General features: G+C 38.0%; 2 protein-coding genes across 4 annotated transcripts in view; both read right to left on the bottom strand.

Annotated features, from left to right (window-relative positions):
* The window catches only part of LOC144959778 (uncharacterized), a 10,890-nt gene extending 7,510 nt beyond the window's left edge, over window positions 1-3,380 (bottom strand). The window contains exons 1-4 of the mRNA XM_078892516.1: window positions 2,830-3,380; window positions 2,331-2,417; window positions 1,112-1,173; window positions 79-295 (exon numbers count right to left, since the gene is read on the bottom strand). Coding sequence (XP_078748642.1) covers window positions 79-295; window positions 1,112-1,173; window positions 2,331-2,417; window positions 2,830-2,893 — 430 coding nt within the window. The 5' untranslated portion in view covers window positions 2,894-3,380. The remainder of the gene's footprint in view (window positions 1-78; window positions 296-1,111; window positions 1,174-2,330; window positions 2,418-2,829) is intronic.
* LOC144959391 (uncharacterized) overlaps window positions 1-25,000 on the bottom strand; it is a 190,401-nt gene that overhangs the window by 65,408 nt on the left and 99,993 nt on the right. For all 3 annotated transcript variants that reach the window (XM_078891966.1, XM_078891965.1, XM_078891964.1), the window contains exons 14-21: window positions 24,549-24,719; window positions 23,095-23,328; window positions 21,287-21,421; window positions 19,303-19,608; window positions 18,601-18,762; window positions 17,944-18,039; window positions 17,120-17,268; window positions 16,426-16,537 (exon numbers count right to left, since the gene is read on the bottom strand). In XM_078891966.1, coding sequence (XP_078748092.1) covers window positions 16,426-16,537; window positions 17,120-17,268; window positions 17,944-18,039; window positions 18,601-18,762; window positions 19,303-19,608; window positions 21,287-21,421; window positions 23,095-23,328; window positions 24,549-24,719 — 1,365 coding nt within the window. The remainder of the gene's footprint in view (window positions 1-16,425; window positions 16,538-17,119; window positions 17,269-17,943; window positions 18,040-18,600; window positions 18,763-19,302; window positions 19,609-21,286; window positions 21,422-23,094; window positions 23,329-24,548; window positions 24,720-25,000) is intronic.

Below are 25,000 nucleotides of genomic sequence, written 5' to 3' on the forward strand. Positions count from 1 at the left end.
TTTCTTTTAAAAGGAATGGGTAAATTAAAATTGATCCCACAAATATCAAAGGAGAAGAATGACAAAAAAATGACTCACCATTGCACGTAACACGTTGGTTTGCAAGTGTATAGCATTCGGGTTGAACCTGGGTCCCAGACTGGCAACGAGGTTCAGTCTGTGATAGTTGTGGATGAGGCTCTGACTGAGTTGGGGAATGAGCACTAGGTTCCAGAGACAATGATGTACTCAGCATTGGGTACCTCACAGAGTACGTAGAGGAATCAGACTCGGAGTCAGCAACAAAATCGGGACCCTGTATATTTTGTGGAAAAGATGACAGATCAATCAATTTATTCATGTTGACAATAAACATGAAGAGCCATTGTTTAATAATCCAACTAAACAATTAGCTGGTTAATAATGCAAGTATAATAAAAAAGAGTTGAGAAAGGCAGACATATTGTCTAAGTATTTAATATGTTCAACTGTGCTTGGATAAATATAGATACACCAACCAGGGTTTCAGTAAACCGTTTTTAACCAACTCTTTAAATCCTACACCAGGACCAACAACTACAAAACAATTTTTTATATCACTACGATTCTGGACATATAAACGGTTGTCATTGCAACAATATGAACTTCCTAACCTTGCAACTGCAATATAGTTAACAAAAAAAGTTGATAAACATTACGATGCAAGAGAATTTGGACAAAATGCGAGATCAAAAGTATAATCCCAACAGAAGCTATTTTAATTTTTCCTGGAAACGCATCATTTTCACATTTTGTCAAATAAAAAACAAACGACTTCAAATGTGAATGGCTCATCAATGAATATCACTTCAAAATATAACGAGGAAGGTTTAAAATAGTGTTATTGTTGGCGAAGTCCACTGCAAAGAAAAATTTTTAACAACAAAAAACTAGGAGATCTCACTGGTGTAAAACAGTGTTGTCCTTGTCCTGAAATATTGTATTGCGCCTAACAGACTGCAGGTCTCATCTTTTGTGGCAAATTTGTTTTGTCCACCACAAAATATGGTGATGTGAAGCATTTTGAGCATGGTGCCAACTGTGGATAAACGCTATACAAATGTTATGATTTTATTTTAATGTACATACTTACCACAAATGAATCATGTGATATGGAACTTTGTTCTGCATCACTTTCAGGCTCTGAGTTGGAGTCTATATAGAAAATAAAAACAACAAAAAAAGCTGAAGACTATCATGTGCAAGTTTTTCTCTAAACTCTTAAACAAAAATCATGCCATCTTATGCTGTAAAAGGATTTTTTAAAAATTATTTACCTTATGACTATTGTCCTTTGGAAAAAAAAGAAAATTAAGTCCGAAACCTTCTGGCTATTTTCTTTTAAATTTCAAGAACGTCAGAGTTGGCAAGGGAGGACGGAAATATAATTCCAGAAACCAATCTGTCTATAATCATATCCATATGATAGTTTTTCGTTCAAGATTCAGGTACAGTCCACTTAGGATAATCGCAATACCTTGGGATCATCGAAAATGTTGGGATTAACCGAAATTCAGTTTCCTGTCCACTATTTCAACATTTTACACATTTATTGTCAATCAAACCAGTAAATAATATTCTTAGTCAACCACATATAGAGCAATTTGATTGAAACAAAAACCATATGGCAGCCCCGTGTAGATTTGTCAACCAAAAGCAGCTATGAAGCAAGCCGATATCTTATTCAGATTGGAAGAAGTTTCAATCTTTTTTCTCAACAATTCAACATTTGTCAGAGTTAAAGAGATTAGCCTTAATGAGAGACAATAAGCTCTCACCAAACTCATTGGTCACAATGCACAGTTGTTAATCCTAAAACAAAGGATATCGCTCAGTCTCTCTTTATAACTGTCATTTATAACCTGTTGTCAAGATTATGACCAGCCCCACCCCTCTTCTATTTAATGGCCACCGATGACGTCACAAACCCATACTGCAGAGCCCCGCCCTCTTTCGACTCTAACAGAGTGGTGACACACTACTGTAGCATTAAATCCTGCTCACTCTCGATTCTTCAACCTGTCACGATTTCATCCATGATGAAATTTAATCATGATATACTGTTTGATTTCTTGAATTTACCACTTTTTAAAAAACCGAAGTTTGTTGCAATTAACCAGTGACTTTTATATAGAATTATTTCCATTGCTTAGGAAATATTGTGATTAACCGAAAGTTGCGATTAAATGAGTTGCAATTATCCGGAGTTGACTGTAATAGTATTACACATCATGACTCAAAAAAAAAAAAAAAAAAAAGCAAACTATGTGTACCTAAATGTTATTCATTTCCTCATCAAATTACATTCTTACCATGAACATCATAGATCACATCAAAAGGGTTGTCTGGATTGACAGCAAGACATTTTTCAGGATTTTTAAAGCTCAAATCTCTCTGATCTGAAGTTACAAAAGAAATAGCATATTCTCAACATTAAACTATGATTTTGTGATGGCTGTGATATGGCATACTGTATGCATAAAGCAAGATGCAAAGACAGGTTTAAGTTTAAATTATTTTATATTCTTTTCAAAAATCCATTCTAGTTTTGCCAAAATAAAATAAACACGAGAAGTGTTGAGTTGGATAGCGCTAAAACTAAAAGTAGTAGTGGTAGTAGTAGTAGTATTAGTAGTAAACGACAGATCTTACTCACTAGTGTGAATCTACAGTCTACAGAAGTTCCCGAATTATCTGACTCCACTTCCAAATGACTGACTGACAAGTGACAATCATCAATCGGTGTGTGATGTCTACCCTATTGAAAATCTTAAATCAACTGTGATGTAATAAGAATGGCCAATAACTTACCATTATAATTATCTCGGTGTCTCTTCAATGATGCCTCCAGCATCAATTTACCCCACGATGCCATAGACGTCTAGTTTGGAACTCAGCAAGTGACGAAAAAATACTTGCGGCTATAGAGAGGACGTCCGTCGGCCACTCTCTTTGTAAGTCAGTAGTCAGTGGTTATCAGATATCCTTGGTTCTTGAAAAATATAGAAACACAGCGGTTCATTTAAAAAGACTCTTTTGTAGATCAAGTTATAATGTTAGGTATTGCACTTTAAAATCTCTTCAGACATAGAACGGGTCAACTTGACGTCTAGACCAAATCATTTCGAAGATCGATATGGCAACAGCAACGCCTGGAATGGAGGATTTAAATGCGGCATCTGACGATTCTACTGCTATGACAGAAGATGCTCCATTTCACGACGTCGAGATGGCTTCAACTGGCATCAGGCATCAACATGCTACTCAATAATGGGTTTGATGAAGCGTTTGACTAAGAACTAAAGGCCGAGCTGATAACTGATAACCACCTACTACCGACTTGCAGAGTGAGTGAGTGCCGAGTGCCTCTTTATGCGCGAAATTGACTAAACATACGTTTCACGAAAAAAAGAGTTACTATGTTTGCTTGTCTCTTGTCACCAAGATAAGAATCCGGACCAAGATTCGATAAATCTGTTTCTAAAAATAGATTATAATTCGTATATCTTGTTCATTCCTCAGTTCATCAACTTTCACACAATTTTATATTAGGTTTTCATTACTATAAAAATCCATATAATGCTCTAGAATTTTAGAGAAAATTTCGGAAAGATATATTGCCTCACTATTGAAATATATCGATGAAAACACTGGTACCCCTATTGTACTTTTTTCAGGCGGTCACCTTATTGACCAACGTGAAAATTTAGGCATAACTCTTCTTACTGTGGTGTTTAACAAATAACTTCAATACTATGATTTACAATTATATATCCTTGACGGTTGGGTTGACAACCTTAAACTAAAAATAGAAAAGTGAATGTGCTAGAGGTCAAATCAATAGGGGGACCGGATTTTGGTCTCCCTATTGGTAAAGTACTGTAAAATGAACTAATAGGGGTACCAAAAGTCTCCCTATCCGGTATTAATACATATATATATATATATATATATATATATATATATATATATTAAAAAGACACAACAACAAAAAAATTAATAAAAAAATTCTTTCTATTGCTGACAATCACAGTAAAGACAAATTGAAACATAAAGATTTTCAAAACAACAACAAAAATTAACCCCAAAACATTAAGAAGACGAAGAAGAGGAAGAAGAAGAAGAAGAAGAAGAAGAAGAAGAAGAAGAAGAAGAAGAAGAAGAAGAAGAAGAAGAAGAAGAAGAAGAAGAAGAAGAAGAAGAAGAAGAAGAAGAAGAAGAAGAAGAAGAAGAAGAAGAAGAGGGGAAAGAAAAATAAAATAAAAAAGAGGAGAAGCAGGAGGAAGAGTGAAATGTTCTCCTTGAGTCCAGCATCTTTGTATTGACGGCACAACACATACAATATTGTTTTCAACTTTTCATGGCCTCCTTACCACTCATTAAACTAACACACATCAACATCAATACCACCACACCAACAACAACAATAAGCTTCATATGTCAATAAAAAAAGAATTGATATAGCGCAATACCCTCTAAAAGTGCTCAAAGTGCTTTACAAGGATGTCATCGACCAACAGCAACAAACGCGTAACATGTAGAACGAGACATATAATATTACATTTTTTTTCCGATAGAGACAACGCTGTTAACGACCAGGTACTCATTTTAAATCTGAGTACGGTGAGAGAATGTCAGTAAAGAGTCTTTTCCCCAAGGACTCAAGTATGCTCGAAAACCAGGACCATCCGATCCAAATGCGAGTGTCACATAACAAGACCACATAGCCGCACAGAGAAAGATTATAAAGGTGTAAAGACCAAACCCAAGCCATAAGATGTTAATACAAGCCACAATTCAAGCCCGACCATAATAATAACAATAATAAATAATAATAACAATAATAATAATAATAATAATAATAATAATAATAATAATAATAATAATAATAATAATAATAACAATAATAATAATAATAATAATAATAATAATAATAAATAATAATAATAACAATAATAATAATAATAATAATAATAATAATAATAATAATAATAATAATAATAATAATAATAATAATAATAATAATAATAATGATGATGATGGTGTGGTAGAGGTGATAATGGTGGTAGTTGAGATCATGGTGGCGGTGGCAGTTGTAATGATATATTATATGATATTTGTTGTAGTAGTGGTAGTGATGGAAATGATGGTGCAATGGTAAATATGATCATGTCAAGCTTGTGACCTAAGGTAGAAGAAGTAATGTGATGAGAAGTGGTGGCGGTGTTGCTGATGTCCTTGTGCTGGAAATAAAATATAAATAAATAAAATTCCCTTTATCCACCCCAGAGGGGAAATAGTTCTCTAGGGCAGACCTGCCAAATTGAAAACTTCAAATTTAGTAATTTTTATGTAAATTTTTAGTAATTTGACAAGGAAATTCGTAATTTCTGAAACTGTGTACGAACAACCACAATATTATTATTATTATTATTATTATTATTATTATTATTATGATTTAAGTATTACTAAGAATGAAAAATTCACATTTGGCCATGAACTTTGTCTAAAATTCGTAAAATTACGAAAAATTTGTAAGGTTCGGCAGGTATGCTAGGGTCTATTCCAAGGGGAGACTGGAATAACCCAGGCGTCAGCCTCAGTGCAGCGCCGCAAATTGAGCTAGGGCGAGATGGCTTGCTTAAGGCCACACAGCGCAGCGGCGGGTGATCAAACTCAGTACCTTTCGGGTACAAAGTAAAGACCGTACTGCTGAGCCAAGCTGACCCCCAATATAAAATACAAATACAATAAAGATGATGTTGCGGTAATGGAAGTGATAGCGATGTGACAAGGATTCTGATGATGTGGTGGTGCAGTGGTGTGATAATGTTCTTGTTGATGATGATGATCATCATCATCATAATCATTATTGTCCCCGTAGTAGTCATGATCACAATCACCACCGTCATCCTCTTCATGATAATTTGTTTAGTCATTATCTATTCATGCATGTTTTCTTCCCTGCTGTGAAGCCATGTTTATTTCCAACTGACAGATGTTCTATATTCAAGTGAATTGTGTACGTGTATGTGTCCACTACACTAATATAACAACTATACAGTCATTTTACTTTATATAGCACGACACCAATGTGAACCAAAATGAGAATTTCCATACTGTCTTTGGACAATAAAGTTCTATTTTATTATTATCATGATGAAGAAGTAGTAGTAGTAGTAGTAGTAGTAGTAGTAGTAGTAGTAGTAGTAGAAGTAGTAGTAGTAGCAGTAGTAGTAGTAGTAGTAGTAGTAGTAGTAGTAGTAGTAGTAGCAGTAGTAGTAGTAGCAGTAGCAGTAGTAGTAGTAGTAGTAGTAGTAGTAGTAGTAGTAGTAGTAGTAGTAGTAGCAGCAGCAGCAGCAGTAGTAGTAGTAGTAGTAGTAGTAGTAGTAGTAGTAGTAGTAGTAGTAGTAGTAGTAGTAGTAGTAGTAGTAGTAGTAGTAGTTATGATGATGATAATGCAGTCATAGTTGCAGTTCAGTAGTTATGATGTTGGTGTATCACAAGAATTCCTGGAATTCAAAATAAAATGTGATTCCTGAGATTCATTCCTTTTTTTAATGCGAGCGTTTATACAGCGTAATATCCACCTAAAGTGTTCAAAGCACTCTACAAGGGGTCCCAAGGCAACAGCAACACTTAACATGTAGGACGAGACTGCCTGATTGGCAATATTACAATTTTTGCGGATTGAGACAGCACTGTTAATGGCCAGGTACTCATTTTACACATGAGTAGATGAGAGAGTGTGAGTAAGAACCTTTTCCAAGGACTCAACTATGCGCTGAGCATGGCTCGAACCCAGGATCTTCCAATCTGAAAACGAGTGGCATACCACTAAACCACATAGCAGCAAAAACACTGTAACAAATCTGGTAATACATGGTGATGAATAGTCAATATGTTAGGTGTATCCATTCCACTCTCAATCTAACATAAAATAAATAAAAATAAGAAAACCTCACCAAGCATAATAGTTAAATAATCAATTTTTTTTCTTCCTTCTATGGCTTAATGAACTATTAATAGTTCTTCGAGATGCTTACATGCAAAGCTAATGGTTAATGAAACCTATACAATTGCTTTAAATTCCGATTTCACACACTTTCCAAATATAAAAAAAATATGATTAACAAATGGAACATAAACCATGCTTACCTCCCATTCTGTGTGTAGACAAATGAAAATCTTTAGACTTGTTTCAAACTGCTAGACTTGTGATTTTTATTAATTCAACACGGTGCTAATTGTGTAACTAGCTGTTGAATCACAATAATTCAGTCCTTGAAATGATGATGGTGACTGTCATTTTTATATCCCAATTAATGAAGTTCTATTCACATTACAACATCCAATACACCACAGTAAAACATTTCAGTTATATTATGAGTCTCATTAACGAAATTCTATTCTTCTATCTATTATTACTATTACACAAAATCTGACAATTGATATGACAGACCAGTTGACTATTTGAAACAATTTCTTTGATGATACCTTATAAACATAGAAGATTAACCTATATCGAGAAACGAGTCATTCAGAAACATAGATCAGAAGAAGAAAATGAGACATGACTTATAATTATAAATTATAAATGATACCCGAGACTGAAATACAGAGATTGAAAACCTTGAGAGTGGCAAACGGGTTTCAATAACACTAGATCAGGTCATGGCCAGGTCAAGTTGGTAAACATCCTCTCACTCATATGTTTATTTGTGAATTTTTAATTATTTTTTTTGCATCTTATAACCTCAGTTAGGTTTGACTTACATTCATTCAGTCAGAATGATTCTCACTTTCGAATAAGTCCAGTACTATCTGAATCTATTTTTGCACTACTACTACTACTATTACTACTTCTACTACTACTAGATAGAACTTACTACTCTTCTACTTACTACTATCTACTTACTAGCTACTACTACTGCTATTACTATTGGATACCAATTTATTTTGATTTAGACTGACTTATCTCTACCAGTGGATGGTTTAGGCTGAGGGTGGAAGTTCGCCTTTATATTTACGATTTAGATATATAGCCCTGTAAAGACAAATTCACACACTAGTCCGAATATATGAAAGTAAAACAACAATAATAATAACACATAATTTAAATAACAATCAGACAGAGTGTTCAGAGTCAGCAGAGGTGAGAGCGACGACTTACGACTTAGACCAGAAGGAAGTGGATATGAATCTTGATCTTATTATTAGATTTGCATTGAGATGAGGAATAAAGAGTTGTGTACAAACTCATAACAACAAATCAATTTTGAAAAACGGTAAATGTGCATCTAGAATGATAAAACAATATTTTTTCCACGACACGGATACACTCATATAATCGTAACCCTCCCTCTCACTTTCACTCTCGTTTCATCAACACACTTCCTGTGTGGAGTGTGTTGACTCGGAAACTAACTTCGTTGGAAAGTTTTTAGAAAATCGATATAAAATAAAACCACATGAAAAACTGAATGATGTACAACACATGAAGCAAACTTTATGGCCACTATAATGTGTTATCCTTTGGTATAAATCCAACCGAGCGTTACAATCTGAAAAACAATATCCTTCGATAGTCTCTTGAGTCAGCGGAGATCGGAAACTCTTCGCCTAAGAGGCCAATATGGCGGAAGAAAGTTTACATTAGCTCCGATACGAAGCAGGGTTGCCAGATTATTTTTCAACAAAATGCCAGGGGAAGACTCAAAAATGCCAAAACACTCAAAAAAATGCCAAAGTCTGTTGACTCCCACCCCCACTAAGAAAACTACTCACTTTTGATAGACAATTTACTATCATATCCTGGTGGCTTGCGTGTTTTCTTTTCTTTTCTTTTTTTGAATTATACTAAATTTCCTGTTGGGGTAATGAAATAATTAAGAAAAGGTGTCATTTGAAGTATAATATACAAGAAAAGAAAATGCCAAATGAAAATGCCAAATGCCAAATGATTTTTCTAATGCCAAACGGTTTTCAAAATGCCAGATTTTTGGAATCTGGCATTTAAAATGCCAAACTGGCAACCCTGATACGAAGTGGGTCGATGAGAGAGGGGTGTAAAGGGGTATTCACGGCAAACAATATGAAACTGTGGTGGGTTATAAAAGGTGTATGTGAAGTTTTGTCATGGGGTGAATATCAAAATGTGTTTATTATATAAAACGTCTAGAATTTAGAATTCTGATTAGTTACTGGATGTAAAAAAAGCCAAGTTTGATTATAATACACCCTATTACTGACCCAAAATGAACTCGTCCCTTTTTGGCCAACGCTTTACTCTCTGACCCGTAAAAGCTCGGTAGTTTTGTTTTGTAGGCTTGCGCTGGGTGAAGAAAGCTAAACGTGCTAAATGAACCAGTGAAGAGAGAAAAATAAAGTGGGTAGTGCGACTCAATAACACAGTGGTAAATGAGGAAGTATCGGCATATATAGCTAAAAGACAACACCGACAAACAACGTTTCGGGCCTTGTCCTTCGTCTGGAGACCAACAATCAAGGCACTAAATAAATATAATTTTATCAACCCTGAAAACATATCGATGAACGGGGATGGCGGTAGACGTGGAGGCAAGAATAATAATATTTTTTTAAAAAGGTTCAATTCGGGTTAAATTAGCATAAATACTTAAGTAGCTGTTGACCCCCCCCCCCCCCCAAATGAAGTTATAAAACAGGGAGGGGGTGTGGAGTGATAGGGAGGAGGGCAGTTATGTTGCATAATGAGAGAGAAAGAGATGGAGAGAGAGGGGGAGAAAGAAGAGAGAGAGAGAGAGAGAGAGAGAGAGAGAGAGAGAGAGGGGGGGGGGGAGAAGGGGGGGGGGAGAGAAAGAGGAGGGGGAGGGGAGGGGGGTTGTGGTGGATTTGTGATAATATAGAGCAGTTATGAAGAAAAGAAATGGATAGACAGTTAGCCTAATATTGTTGATAATAATGTGACAGAGTAATTTTTTAAAATAATGTATATTGCATGCTATGTATATTGTGAGCCTAGAACTATTTTGTCGTATGGGACAGGCACTATATACATAAATTACATTATTATTATAATTGTTATTGTTATTGTTATTATTATTATTATTATTATTATTATTATTATTATTATTATTATTATTATTATTATCATCATCATCATCATCATCATCATCATCATCATCATCATCATCATCATCATCATCATCATCATCATTATTAATATAAGATAAGATAAGATTAAGTTTATTTATCCACTTGTGGAAATTTACACTGGGTATTGCCATAATGCAAAACCAAGCACAGCTGCTGTATTATCTAAAGCCCTCCTTATCATAAACTTATGAATTTCTAAAAACAATTAAGCAAATAAATCATAATAAAAAGTAAATCTACTGACATAGACGTAAGCCAACAAAATACTTAACAAATTTAAACACATTATATTTTTTAATTCTCCTGTTTTGCTATGTTTTGTTTGTTTGTTTGCTGTTGATGTTGTTGGGTTGTTTTGTTTTTTTTTGTTTTTTGTTTTGATTTTTTTTTTCTCTCTTATAAATTAAACTTACTATTATAATATTATGAGGAAAATGGAACTTTACTGGAACCAATATAAAATATTAGCGTTGTAATGACATTAATGCTTAGCCTGTGTCTGAAATGCGCTTCAACAGTCGTAACGTCACTTCCCTCGTAATGACGTGTGGTAACTTAATATTTCTCCGACGAGCATAAAAGCGTATCCAGAGGAAAGAAAAAAAAACCCATTGTAAATCTGATTATGATTTGACTTTTACACATTCTGATCACAAGACTTATGAAAAGTTCTAGCCAGTATGAAGAATAAAAAGTACCGATTTTCTTTGTTTAGAACCACGATGGCCGCCGTTGCTGGGCGACGTGACATCAGACTATTGAATCCATACGAATTTCTCGTGGTTGCCCCACAACACATGCAGGTCGGATAAAGGACAACCGGAGAAGTGCAATAACTCGCGTTTTGTATTGGAAAGGGACAACTCGGAGATCAAGCACTGATGCCTAAGATCAAATTTGAGAAGGTGTGTATAAGAGAGTGCCAGACAAAGTAGAAAGAAAATACAAGAAAAAAAAAAACAACCTCCAAAAATTAGCCTTCGGGGTCCCAACATCTCAGTTGGTTAGAGCACTCTCTTCACAGGCAAAGGGACCAAGATCGATCCTGGGTGCAGTCGATATTTTTTCTGAACATTTATACAGCGCAATATAGGCTACACTAAGAGTGCTGAAAGCACTTTACAAAGGGGTCCCTAGCCAACAGCAACACTTAACATGTAGGACGAGACATGATGCCCGTAAGGCGATATAACCATTTTTGCGGACAGAGACAACGCTGTTAACGTCCAGGTACTCATTTTACAACCGAGTACGGTGAAAGAACATGAGTAAAGAGCCTTTTCCAAGGACTCAACTTTGCGCCGAGCGAGGCTCTAACACAAGTTTAGTTTAACAATTTAGATTTTAATAAATTCAGGGGAGGCCTTCCGAAAGCTCCTACATCCCCAGTATTCTTTATATATATATATAATGTTCTAGTAGGGGGTTTGGGAGTGGGGAGACTTTTTTTTTTTTAAGTTTTCCCCCTCCCAAACCCCCTAGAACATTATTTTTTTTAAATACTGGGGATGTAGGAGCTTTCGGAAGGCCTCCCAAATTCAGAGATTTGAAAAACATGACTATTTACTCAGCCTATTCTTTCAGTTTGCCTCTATCGACACACAGAGCAGTCAATAAGTGTGTTGTGAATCATCCACCCTATTCATTGTTCAGTCTTGCGTGTCCAAAGGTAAACATAATACAGTATTAGAACAACTAGACATTCATCGGACTACACACCGTCACGCCACTGAAAGGGAAAGTCCATATTTTTATTATTTTTATTTCTTTCCACGTGACTAACCGTGTCAATCTGGTACACATCATAATATTGGAACGAACTCACTTTCTGTCGTACTCTGGAAAACCCATATTTTAAAATTTGGCCAGAAAACTCGTCCTTCAAATATCGATCGATTTAAATAACAAAAAAACAAAAAAAAAAAAAAAAAAGTAATAATGAATAAATAAATAAAACTCTCAAACCTGGGACTTCGCGAATTCCCAGGTTTGAGAGGTCTTTTTGTTTTGTTGCCAAGATGAGGGTCATTTAAATTGATCGATAATTGAAGGACGAGTTTTCTGGCCAAATTTTAAAATATGGGTTTTTTTTTAAAATCTCGGGTACTCCATATTTGGTTGTTTGTTTTTAAGGTTTTTACGGCGCTTTCGACACAATGACGCTGGCCTCGGGCAACAACAGACGTGGTATGTTGCTCTTGTGAAATTTTACAAAATATTTGTACTCAATGTGACGACATATTTTAGTAAGTAGATTGATTATATTATATAATATAAAATAAATAAAAAAGTATGCCTTTTGCGCCACGACATCATAAGATATCACGAAGGAATATAGATAACTCATCAAACAAGATGTCTGATGTCAACAGGAATCACCCATGTTGTCCAAGTGAGCAAATTGGGGGTTAATAATCTTGCTCAAGGACAAAACACGAAAGTGCCTGAAGCGGGGCTCGAACCCGGGTCATCCGGATCACAGTGCAATGCCACAACCACTTCGGCCACTTATATATATATATTGTAAAATTTCACTAGAGCAACATAACATTGATTCAGGAGAAAACCAAGTAATCTCATTCCAAGACAAAGACTAATGGCGAGTAAGAACATAAATACAGATACGGGGGTATAGAAGACATAGTGAGTGTGTGACCTCCTTGCACCACCCAGGAACTTGATAAGGAAAATTGATGATGACGATGATGATGATGATGATGATGATGATGATGATGATGATGATGATGATGATGATGATGATGATGATGATGATGATGATGATGATGATGATGATGATGATGATGATGCTGATGCTGATGATGATGATGATGATGTACATTTAGTATGGCGCATTCTACGCAATTGCATCTCAAAGTGCTTTACAATAAAAATACTTTTCATTGAGATGTAGAGAGAGAGAGAGAGAGAGAGAGAGAGAGAGAGAGAGAGAGGGAGAGAGAGAGAGGGGGGGAGAGAGAGAGGGAGAGAGAGAGAGAGAGAGAGAGAGAGAGAAAGAGAGATAGAGAGAGAGAGAGAGAAGAGATATGACGATAAACAGATCTCATTTCAAAATGCACGAACGCATGAGAAGTCATAGGGAGGAAAATATATTATTATTTTAAACTGATTGATACAATCAATAACTTGATAAAATCAATGCACACCTTGAGCAGTCATCATAACACACAACACATCATCACTATCACACACTAACCACACTCACATCAACTAAAACACACACAAACACACTCACGCACACACATACACACACTCACACACACACAAACACACACACATACTCACACAAACACACATACTTACTCACACAAACACTCACACACACACATACACACAACACCACACACACTCACACAAACACACTCACACAACCACACTCACACAAACACACTCACAGACACACACACACTCACACAGAAACACACACACAACCACACTCACACAAACACACACACACATACACACATACTCACACTAACACACACACACTCACACAACCACACTCTCACACACACATACACACACATACACACACATACTCACACAAACACACACACATACTCACACACACATACTCACACATACACAAACACACTCACAGACAGACACACACACACATACTCACACTAACACACTCACACACATATACACACATACTCACACTAACACACACACACTCACACAAACACACTCACACACACACTCACACACCCACCCACACACACACACAAATACACTCACACACACACAAACACACTCACAGACAGTTACACACACATACACACACAAACACACACACATACACACTCACACAAACACACTCACAGACACGCACACACATACACACACTCACCAAACACATACACAATCACACTCACAGACACACAAACACACACACACTCACACACACACACATACGAGTAGTCGGCATATAACAGAGATGCCAACTTGAATTTTTTTTAAATCGTAGTTTCCAATGGAAAAAAAAAAGAGAAAAAGTTACTATAAATAGATTTACAAATCAATGATTAGGCATCACCATAATCCATCCGCAAATGCTTCAAAGTCCTGAATATAGATAGTATGCGCTTGGCTAACTAGCTCACAAAATTACCATCCGGAAGTATAACGGACCAACACACAAAACTGTGTGTGACCATGACATTTTACAGTCTGGATAATACTAATACAGTTAAGTGAGAATTACACATAAACGCGGATGGCAAAAAACAATAACAAAGACCCCAGTGACGTCAACTTCATTCTATCTATAAATAATGATGTGAAGTTGAATATAAACTTCAATTTAATTACAAAAACAGAGCAAATGAACGTTTCGGGTTTCCCCTTTATCAACAAAACAGGATGAATGAAACACCACAGATGAATGAGATAAGGAACTAAATTTTCCTTTTCAACAACATTTATTAAATTAAGTCAAAGAGGCGAATGTAGATTTGTAGCTGGAGCCAAAAATTCGTAAATTCTACGGATATTTCTTATGACTTGGCAGGTCTGCATTCATCATAAATTGCGACATATGTCGTGACGTCATGACGTTCAGCTGTCGATAATAGCAAGGGGAGATAACGATTATTACGTTCCTGACAATCAACTCGTAACTACAACGATCGACGAACTAAACTATGTGGTCGTGTGGTTCTACACTCGCTTTCGGATCGGAAGATCCTGGGTTCGAGCCTCGCTCAGCTCGGCGCATAGTTGAGTCCTTGGAAAAAGGCTCTTTACTTTACTCCCATTCTCTAACCGTACTCAGGTGTAAAATGAGTACCCGACCGTTAACAGCGTTGCCTCTGTCCGAAAAAAGGAATTGTAATAATATCGCCTAACACGCGTCATGTTTCGTTCTACATCTTACGTGTTGCTGTTGGTCAGGGACCCCTTGTAAAGCGTTTTGAGCACATTTAGTGGCCATTGCGCTATATAAAAGCTCAATTAGATAGTAAACTCGGGTTAGATCCTCGCTCGGCGCATACGAGTCCTTGGAAAAGGCTCTTTACTCACATTCTCTCATCGAGGAAGAAGACATAGACCTGTCCTAAGACTCCGATGTACCAATCAATATCAACACAGTACAACATAGATTATGTACGTACCATTCATTACACACTGAGTTCAGAGGATTAGAGCTTCGTTTTCTTCCTCGTCGTTCGTTCGTTCGTCGATCGTTGTAGGTTTGGGGACGTAAACGTTAACCTGTTAATTAATAATTTGTGACGCAACGCGGGTGACCTATGATATCCGGAATGATCTTGATGAGAAAAACGTGATGTTTTTTTTTTTTTTTTTCTTTTTTTCTTTTTTTGGGTATTTGTTTTGTTTTGTTTTGTTTGTTTTCTTTCAGCAACGGGTGATCGAACTCGGTACCTTTCGGGTAGGAAACAAAGACCGCAGCACCGAGCCACGCTGCCACTTTGTGTATTCTAACATTAAAGAGACAAAATCCACTCTCACAAAACGGCCGCACTCTGAAATATCAAATTAAAAAATATTTTGGCCAGTAGACTCATCCATTAAATCTCGATTTATTAAATTGAATAAAATCTTGTCAAAAACGTTCAAAGCTGGGACTTTGGAAGTCCCAGGTTTGGGAGTTGTTTTTTTTTCTTCACAAGATGGGGGTCAAGTTAACAGATCGATATTTGAAGGACGAATCAACTCGCCCATTTTGTTTTTTTAAAAACACGTATTTTATTTTTTAGGAGAGAGAGGCAAGAAACATAACCGCTGATTTTGAGAACTTTTGAGTTTACGATTGTCTCCCTTTAATTTGGACCCTCCTGTAACATTTTATATAAAAAGACAGGAAGAAACAAAAAAAAAAAAAAAAAAAAAAGATAGATAGATAGAGAGAGAGAGAGAGAGAGAGAGAGAGAGAGAGAGAGAGAGAGAGGAGAGTAAGAGGGAGAGATAGTCAGAGAGAGAGAGAGAGAGTGAGAATGAAAAAGAAAGAAAGAGAGAGAGGGAGGGGGGATAGAGATAGAGATAGAAAGATAGATAGATAGATAGAAAGAGAGAGAGAGAGAGAGAGAGAGAGAGAGAGAGGGGGGGGGAGGGAGAGTGGGAAGAGAGAAACACACACAGAGAGAATTAGAGAATGAGAGATAGACAGATAGAGAAAGAGAGAGAGAGAGAGAGAGAGAGAGAGAGAGAGAGAGAGAGAGAGAGAGAGAGAGAGAGAGAGAGAGAGAGAGAGAGAGAGAGAGAGAGAGATTGTTCCAGACTACTTACGTATATCAGCAGCCATGGGCGTAGCACACACATCCGGCCTATGACTCAAACAAACAGACACATTGATGGCACGTATTCCTCTTTGGTTCATTTCGAGCGTGTCTCCCACCACCTGGCAACGGCAAAGGACATAATCATGCTTCAACTGACACAACAATACTGGTATTGACATCAAATCATCATCATCGTCACCAACAACAACAACAACAACAACAACAACAACAACAACAATAACAACAACAACAACAACAACAACAACAACAACAACTGTCAATGGTTAAATCTGACATCACGACAACAAAAATTCAATTTGAGACGCCAAATTGTCAAGTGTTGAATCTGACATCAAAATTACAACAACAAATAAAAACAAATCATTTTTTGACGTCGTACTGTCAAGTGTTAAATCAGCCATCAAAATTTCAAAAATCTTCTGACGCCAAACTGTCAAGTGTTAAAAATCTGATAATAAAATTAACAAAAAAATCAATTTGTGACGTCATACTGTCAATTGTTAAATCTATCATCAAATTTCTATCGTCGTACTGTCTGTCAAGTGTTAAAAATCTGACCTAAAATTAGCCCCAAAAAATCGATTTGTGACGTCATACTGTCAAGCTAAAAATGTTTTCTGTAAAGCTAGCCAGATTTATTTGCAACTGCAACACGACACAAAAACGTTTCGGGACTTTACCTTCTTGCAGCCACTGAGAGATCTCCATTCCCCATTGGCTTTGTACTTAACCCTGAGGCAGTAGAGGTTTCCCTCTGGTGAAGTCACCAAGAGTTTAAGCTCTTTGGAGTTAAAAACTGGGATTTCAGGCAGGGACGGAATTTGGATGTCTGGAAAAAAATATTTAATGTGAAATTGGTTATCATTATCATCGTTATCATCATCATCATCATAATCATCATCATCATCATCATCATCATCACCACCACGGCACCGTCACCACCTACACCACCAGCACCACAACTATTAGCGCCATCATCATCATAACAACCATGACCACCACCACCAGGACCACCATCATCACCACTCCACCACCACCACCAAGAGCAGCACCACCACTTTACTCCTCCTACTCCTAATCCTCCCCATCCTCCTCCTCCTCCTCCTCCTCCTCCTCCTCCTCCTCCTCCTCCTCCTCATCATCATCATCATCATCATCACCATCATCATCATCATGATCATCACCACCACCACCACCACAACCAACATCATCGCCATCATCATCACCACCAATACCATTACTACTATCACTAACCCCATCACCACCACCACCACCAATACCATTACCACCAACACCAATACCACCACCACCACCAATACCATTACCACCAACACCAATACCACCACCACCACCAATACCATTCCCACCAACACCAATACCACCACCACCACCAATACCATTACCACCAACACCAATACCACCACCACCACCAATACCATTACCACCACCACCAATACCATTACCACCACCACCAATACACCACCACCAGTATACCATTACTTACCACTCGTCTTAACGACCACAGAAGAAGACGGAGGTCCTACGCCTAGCTGATTCCCAGGATACACACGGAACGTATAGCTTGTGGATGGATGAAGTTCTGGGGGTGGAGGGAAAGGGGGGGGGGGGGCAGACAAAAAGGGAAATAGTTAATAGATAGAATTAAATAAGAAAATCTCTCTCTCTCTCTCTCTCTCTCTCTCTCTCTTTCTTTCTTTCTTTCTTTCTCCCTCTTTCTCCCCCTCTCTTTCCCCCCCTCTCTCTCTCTCTCTCTCTCTCTCTCTCTCTCTCTTCTTTCTTTCTTCTCTCCTCTTTCTCCCCCCCCCCCTCTCTTTCCCTCTCTCTCTCTCTCTCTCTCTCTCTCTCTCTCTCTCTCTCTCTCTTTCCCTGTACGTGTTCGTAATTCTTAGGAGATAGAAATTGTAACCCCCCCCCCCCTCCCCCCCAAGTTAACTTTAAAAATCAACAATTTATCCTGACCACGACTAAAGAACACTTAAAAATCTCAAAATTCTGATGTCTGGCATCAACTTCCTGTTTCAATAAGTTTTAATGACTTAGAGACGACGTTCATGAGGTTCAGAAATTGGAGCAAAAATTTGGTAGTTCTACGAATTTTTCGTCATAATTGACAGGCCCGATCCAATAGCTAAAGACTTACTTGTGATGTTGAAAGACCTGGCAGACAAAGGCACAACAGCCTGTGTCCTGTTGATGAAGAACTTTTGGGTGTAGCCGCCATCGAAGCCCGCCGTCCATGCGAGATGGACAGACTCCCAGGTCTTGGAGAGCACCCTCAGGTCTGTAGGCTGTTCCGGCCGGGCTGGTGAAACATTGACAATTATTATTATTATGTGGAATTTATTTAACACGGGGAAAAGGAGGCTGGAAAGGGGGGGGGAGCACACACACACACACACACACACACACACACACACACACAGAGAGAGAGAGAGAGAGAGAGAGAGAGAGAGAGAGAGAGAGAAGAGATAAATAATGAACTGTGTTTGTTTTTTTTTAACATACAAGAGAGAAAAAAAATACAAAATATATCTCAAAACCAAAACAAAATAAACAAAAAAAATCCCTACCCCCCCCCCCCCACCCCCAAAAAAGACAACAACAACAACAAAAAATAGACAAAAAACCAACAACAAAAAAACCAAAAAAAAAAAAAACAAAAAAAAAAACAAAACAACAAAAAACAAAAAACAAAACAAAGCAAAACAAAAAAAACCCCAAAAAACAAAACAAAAAACATTATCACCACCACCAACACCAAAAAAAAAAAGCTAACAATTTGGTAGAGAGAACAAATCGTTTTTGCTTTAACTTAAGAGGATAAAGAAATAAATAATCTTACACTTTGTCGTGACCTCAATTTCCACAGACGAGTTCCCGAGGGCGTTGATGGCCAAACATTTGTACAGGCCAAAGTTTTCGTCTACTATCTTCACGATCGTAAGGCTACTCTTGATGTTACTGACCCCGCTGGTAAACGGGGCCGTCTGGGCGACGGTGATCTCTCCTGGGTCACTCGATAACCTTTGACCTTTGAAGAACCACTGGAAGGCAGGAGGCGGGTGAGCTTGGGCCTGGCATTGAAGGGTCAACGTGTCCAAACGAGTCACGGCGTAGCGAGTTGAAGTCTGTTCCAGAACGGGAGGGACTGGAGCGGAAATAGGCAAAATGAAGAGAAAAATGTCGTAAGGCCACACCCTCTGCTTTTCCGGTTCCAAAATCATTGGAAGTGTGTATGTAACCACTCTTTCGAAGGAAGACAAAGAATGACTTATCTAAATAAGCTAAGAATGGCCAAAATGTGACTTAAAAAGCAACACAGATTTCATGCGCACCGCAGAGGATCGTGATCCGTGGAGACAGCTGACCGGCAACGTGCTCAAGAGGACAAGCCATGATGGATGATGATGATGATAATGAACGGTCTTCACATTGAATCATAAGGTGGTATAACTATTTTAGTAGCAGGATGTAGATAGAGGAAGATTCTAAGGATTACGGGACGTAAAAGAGTAAGGATGTATGGTCTTCATTGACGACCAGCCTATAATTGGATTCAACAGTCTGATGTTACTCCACCCGGCAACGGCGGCCATCTTGGTTCTAAACAAAGAAAATCATTACTTTTTATTCTTCATTCTGGCTAGAACTTTTCATATGTCTTGTGACCAGAATGTGTAAAAGTCAAAACATGATCAAATTTATGGGTTTTTTTTTCCTTCTGGATACGCTTTTATGCTCGGAGAAATATTTCATACGGGCGTCCGCCATTGTTCCGATAGTTTAGAGCCAGTGTTGCTAAGTTACCATGCGTCATAAGGAAGGAAGTGACGTTACGACTATTGAATCCTATAAGAATAGAAAATAAGATGCCATCACTCTGAAGCCAGAAGATCATTTACACAGTATATGTATCGAGTCTCCGGAAGAGTAGTTTTACACTTCCAATGAAATTGGAACCGGTTTTTTGACATCACACATTGGTTCTCCAATAAAGCTCGTGGGTGTGTCACCACTAGCGAGGCTTTGTGAAGGTTACAGGCCGACAATAAATAGGGCAGTATGGACTGACAACGACGTGTACACATTGGAAGGTCTGATAACACAAATGTTATTGGCAATGTTGTGAGAATTTTAACCAGGCTCACAGCATCTATAACGTACCAACGCACTAAACTATGTGTGACCTTGAATGTTTACAGTCTGATTGATACAATCTAGTCATAACTAGATACTCGTCAAAATAGCCGGCTAAAAACGATAACAAAGATCTGAGTGATGTCAATTTCGGTCCATCAATAACAATAGATGCTTTGCACTTGTGCGGCTATGTGGTCTAGTGGTATGACACTAGCTTTCGGATCAGAAGGTCCTGGGTTCGAGCCTCACTCGGCGCATAGTTGAGTCCTTGGAAAAGACTCTTTACTCACATTCTCTCCGTACTCAGGTGTAAAATTAGCCTTTTAAAGCGTTGTCTGTGTCCGAAGAAAAAATTGTAACCGCCTAACAGGCGTCATGTCCCGTCCTAAATGTTAATTGTTGCTGTTGGTCAGGGACCCTTTGTAAAGCGCTTTGAGCACATTTAGTGGATATTGCTCTATATAAAAGCTCAATATTGATTTTTGATTTTTTTTTTAAGCCAAAAAGTTCACATCATTCGCCAGCCGGAAATAACGTATAACACACAAAACTGTGTGTAACCTTGATTACTCATACTCTGATCAATACAGTTAAATTACAACTAATCATAAAAAAGGGATGGCTAAAAACAACAAAGAGCTGAGTGACGTCAATTTGGTTCCATCTGTACTAGACCATAGACTTACAATTGATGAGTAACTGTGTGACAGCTGTCGGTGTGTCCGTGTGTTTGTTGGTCTCGGCTTTACACGTGTAATTTCCCATGTCCCGAATCTTCAAGTGACTTCTTTGGGACGGTGACACCTCGTCTCGACTAGAGCCTGGGAAGTAAAAAGAAATGATGTTGAGTTTGAATGCTTTCAATATTATAGACAATGAATATCATATTTATTTAGCATTAAAACAGATTTGTGACCAATTAAAATTCAATTTGACGTTTGTTTTTTTTTAAAGGCATCTGGTTCATCCCGACATAATACCGTTTTGAGACGATGGGTCACAATTGTTAATGATTGACACTTCTCTGGATGTTCGGCATGTATATCAACTAGGGGAGGGCATCCGGGTCACCAAAAGGTCACCGATGCTTTAGGTTTTGAGAAGTCAGGTCATCGAGTGTTGAGAAGGTACCGACCTCGACTTAGGTCTCGATGCTTTTCTCGTCTCGAGAATCTTGGTCATCGATGCTTCTCGTATTGAGTCCCGAGTCTCGAGTCTCGAGACTATACTGCGCAAGCGACGCACACGTTACTTACAATGTGTACTGTCTGCATTGTTCACCCCTCTCTCGTCGGCGATGAGTGGCGATGATTTGAGCGAAGCTCGAGACTTTTTTGCGTCTCGATGCTTTTTTGAGTCTCGAGACTCAAAAAAGTCTCGAGCATCGCTCAAGTCATCGGTCCTTTCATTCAATACCTAGTCATTGGTATTGGGTATTGACGTTATATCATATTTTAAACAGCTAACAAAACACAAACGTCGTAAATAGATCAAAATGGTTATAGGTATCAATGTTTTATTATTATACAAAGTGAATTTATTTAATGTATTTTAAGTTTTAATACAAAAAAGCCATCCAAAGCTCAGTTGAAGTGCTTTTTCTCGGGAATTCCCTACTTTTCCTTGGTCATCGATATTGGGAAGTTTTGAGTGTTGGTGGCCGATGACTTGAGGTATCATCGAGACTTCCGCTCGACTCTAATATCAACCCAAATGACCATCAACAACCAATGATGGTGATAATCCAAAATTTGGATTGTACAGACAGACCAATGAATCACGGGAAGCAATCCAGTTAAAATTGACAACCTAGTACTTTTGCCCGAGTAGTATCCCTTGATTTTTAGTTACTCTGACCCAAACGGGCTAAGTCACAGCAATCTTGGGAATGGAAAAAACACCACTTTTACAGCCCCCCCCCCGCCCCCGCCCCCGCCCCCGCCCGCAATAAAAACAACAAAAACAACAACAACAACAGCAACAACGACAACAAATAAATAATGAAAGACAGAAAGAAAGAAAGAAAGAAAGAAAGAAAGGAAGAAAGAAAGAAAGGAAGAAAGAAAGGAAAAAAGAAAAAGAGAAACAAAAAAAAAACAACAAAAAACCCAAAAAACAAAGAAAACAACAACAACCCCCCCCCCCTTCCGCCCCCAATAAAAACAACAAAAACAACAACAACAACAACAGCAACAACGACAACAAATAAATAAATAAAGAAAGAAAGAAAGAAAGGAAGAAAGAAAGGAAAAAAGAAAAAGAGAAACAAACCCCCCCCCAAAAAAAAAAACAAACAAACAAACAAAGAAAACAACAACCCCCCCCCCAAAAAAAAAGGAAGAAGAAGAGGAAAAAACAACGAAAAATAACAACAAAAAAAACAAAACAAAAAATAAACAAACAGAAAAACACAAAGCAAAACAAAGAAAAACGAAAGAGAATGTACAAAATATGTCAATCTAATAATATCCATTGTCCTCATCACGTGACCTACCTCTGAACTCCAAGATACTTTCCACCCGAACACTGTGGTCACCTACAGATTTTCTGTTCTGTACAACTGTGAACAGTTCTGGCACGGTACCCAAATCTTGGCTGTATCCGTCTTGGTACCACGTGACCACGGGCTCGGGGTACCCCTGGGCGCCACAGCGGAGAGACAGGGGGTCCGTGTCCGATAGCTTGACGTGCAACTCCAAAGTGGGAGCCTGGATTATTTTTGGGGGCTCTGGGGGGATAAAAAATAGGGCGACATTTATGATTAATAAGACAATTCAATAAAATAAGCTTAGCTTAGGCCCTCCCTTTGGGCGCCCAACATGAGCCATAAGTCTTCACCATTCTGTCCTGTCCTCCATGAGTGTACGCAGCTCCCGGGTGTAGTCCATTCCTGTGTCATCTAGCAGACAGTCAATGTATGTTGTATGTATTATACCTGCCTCTGTTTCTGGTTCTTTCAAGTGGTTCCCATAGCACAAGACTGCTTGCAATCTCCTCCTTGTGTCTCCAGCAGTGCCCCGCAAGTATCAGTCTTCTCTGTTATATCTTCGAAGTCATTGGGTGGGGGGGGGGGGGGGGGGGCCCCGTAGAGCTCTTCATTTGACATGTGTGCTCTTTCCAGCTTACGTTGAAAACAATCTGCAGTGGGGCGGCTGCTACACTCGTAATAAAATAAATAAATAAATAAGTAAATAAATAAATAAATAAATTCCCTTTATGTATCTCATAGGGGAAAATTGTCTTTCTGGTCTAGTCCAGTGGAAGACTGGAAAAAACTCAGGCGTTATTCGCAGTGCAGCGCCGCAAACTGAGCTAGGGGATGTGACTTGCTCAAGGTCACACAGCGCATCGGGTATTCAAATTCGGTCCCTTTCGATCATGAAGGAAATACCTTACCGCTGAAAATGTTCGTCTTGAATAATACACTTGATGCTACAAATATTCCGGGTGTTTTTACTTTAAAAATTAAAAAAAAAAACAATTATTTTTTTTTTTTGGGGGGGGGGGGGGGTTATTTGTTTGTTTTGCTTTTTAGTTTTGTTTTTTTTTTTGGATGAATATGTCGAGTTTGCTACCAAAAAAAGTGCATGCTATTATGGCTGTCTGCTTTGAGATAATGACAGAAATTAAAATATATTCAGGTATTTATAACAGTTTTTATGGCTCTATAAGAAAAGGAAAAGATCTGTAAACAAAAAAAAAAAAAAAAAAATAAAAAAAAAATAAAAAGAAACAAAAAGCCCCCGCAAAAAAACAAACATACTAACAAACAAAAATAAAAATAAAATACAAAACATCAGACAACTGGAATGAGAAATAACACAGGTTTGAGAAAAATGAATGGAATAAGCAATATAAAAAACAAAACAACAAAAAAGAAACATAGCAAAACATTTGAGGCATCCCTGTCAGATGACTGAAATGCTGAAGGCTCGCAGCTAATCGTACCATAAACTCTGATATCCACCGAAGCCGCTTCCCCAGTCCCCCTAGAGTTGGATGGCGTGCAAGAATAGCGTCCGTTATCCTGGAGGGAGGCAGACGATTTGGAGTACGTCTGACCTGTCTGGGTCAAGGTCACCCCGTCCTTGGTCCAGGTATAAGTGGCTTCTGGGTAACCTGGGCAGAAGAAGAAAAAACATTCAAAGGAAAACCCACGCAAAAACACTAAAACACCAAACTCAAACATCTTCAAATATTCATTTGCACCCCGCACTATCAAAGACTGGCACACTCTTTCCGAATCACGTGTGAACACAACAGATTTAGATACATTCAAACGAAGATTATCAAAATTCTTCAGCATATACACCAACAATGGCTACTGTCACACTCAACAACTCTCTCCACCCTCGAATACAAATACTCAGAATTGAGTCGACTTGAGTAACATTTAGATT

This window comes from Berghia stephanieae, chromosome 14, assembly GCF_034508935.2.
Source record: "Berghia stephanieae isolate SIO BIC M18660-M18661 chromosome 14, UCSD_Bste_1.3, whole genome shotgun sequence".
Classification (NCBI taxonomy): domain Eukaryota; kingdom Metazoa; phylum Mollusca; class Gastropoda; order Nudibranchia; family Aeolidiidae; genus Berghia; species Berghia stephanieae.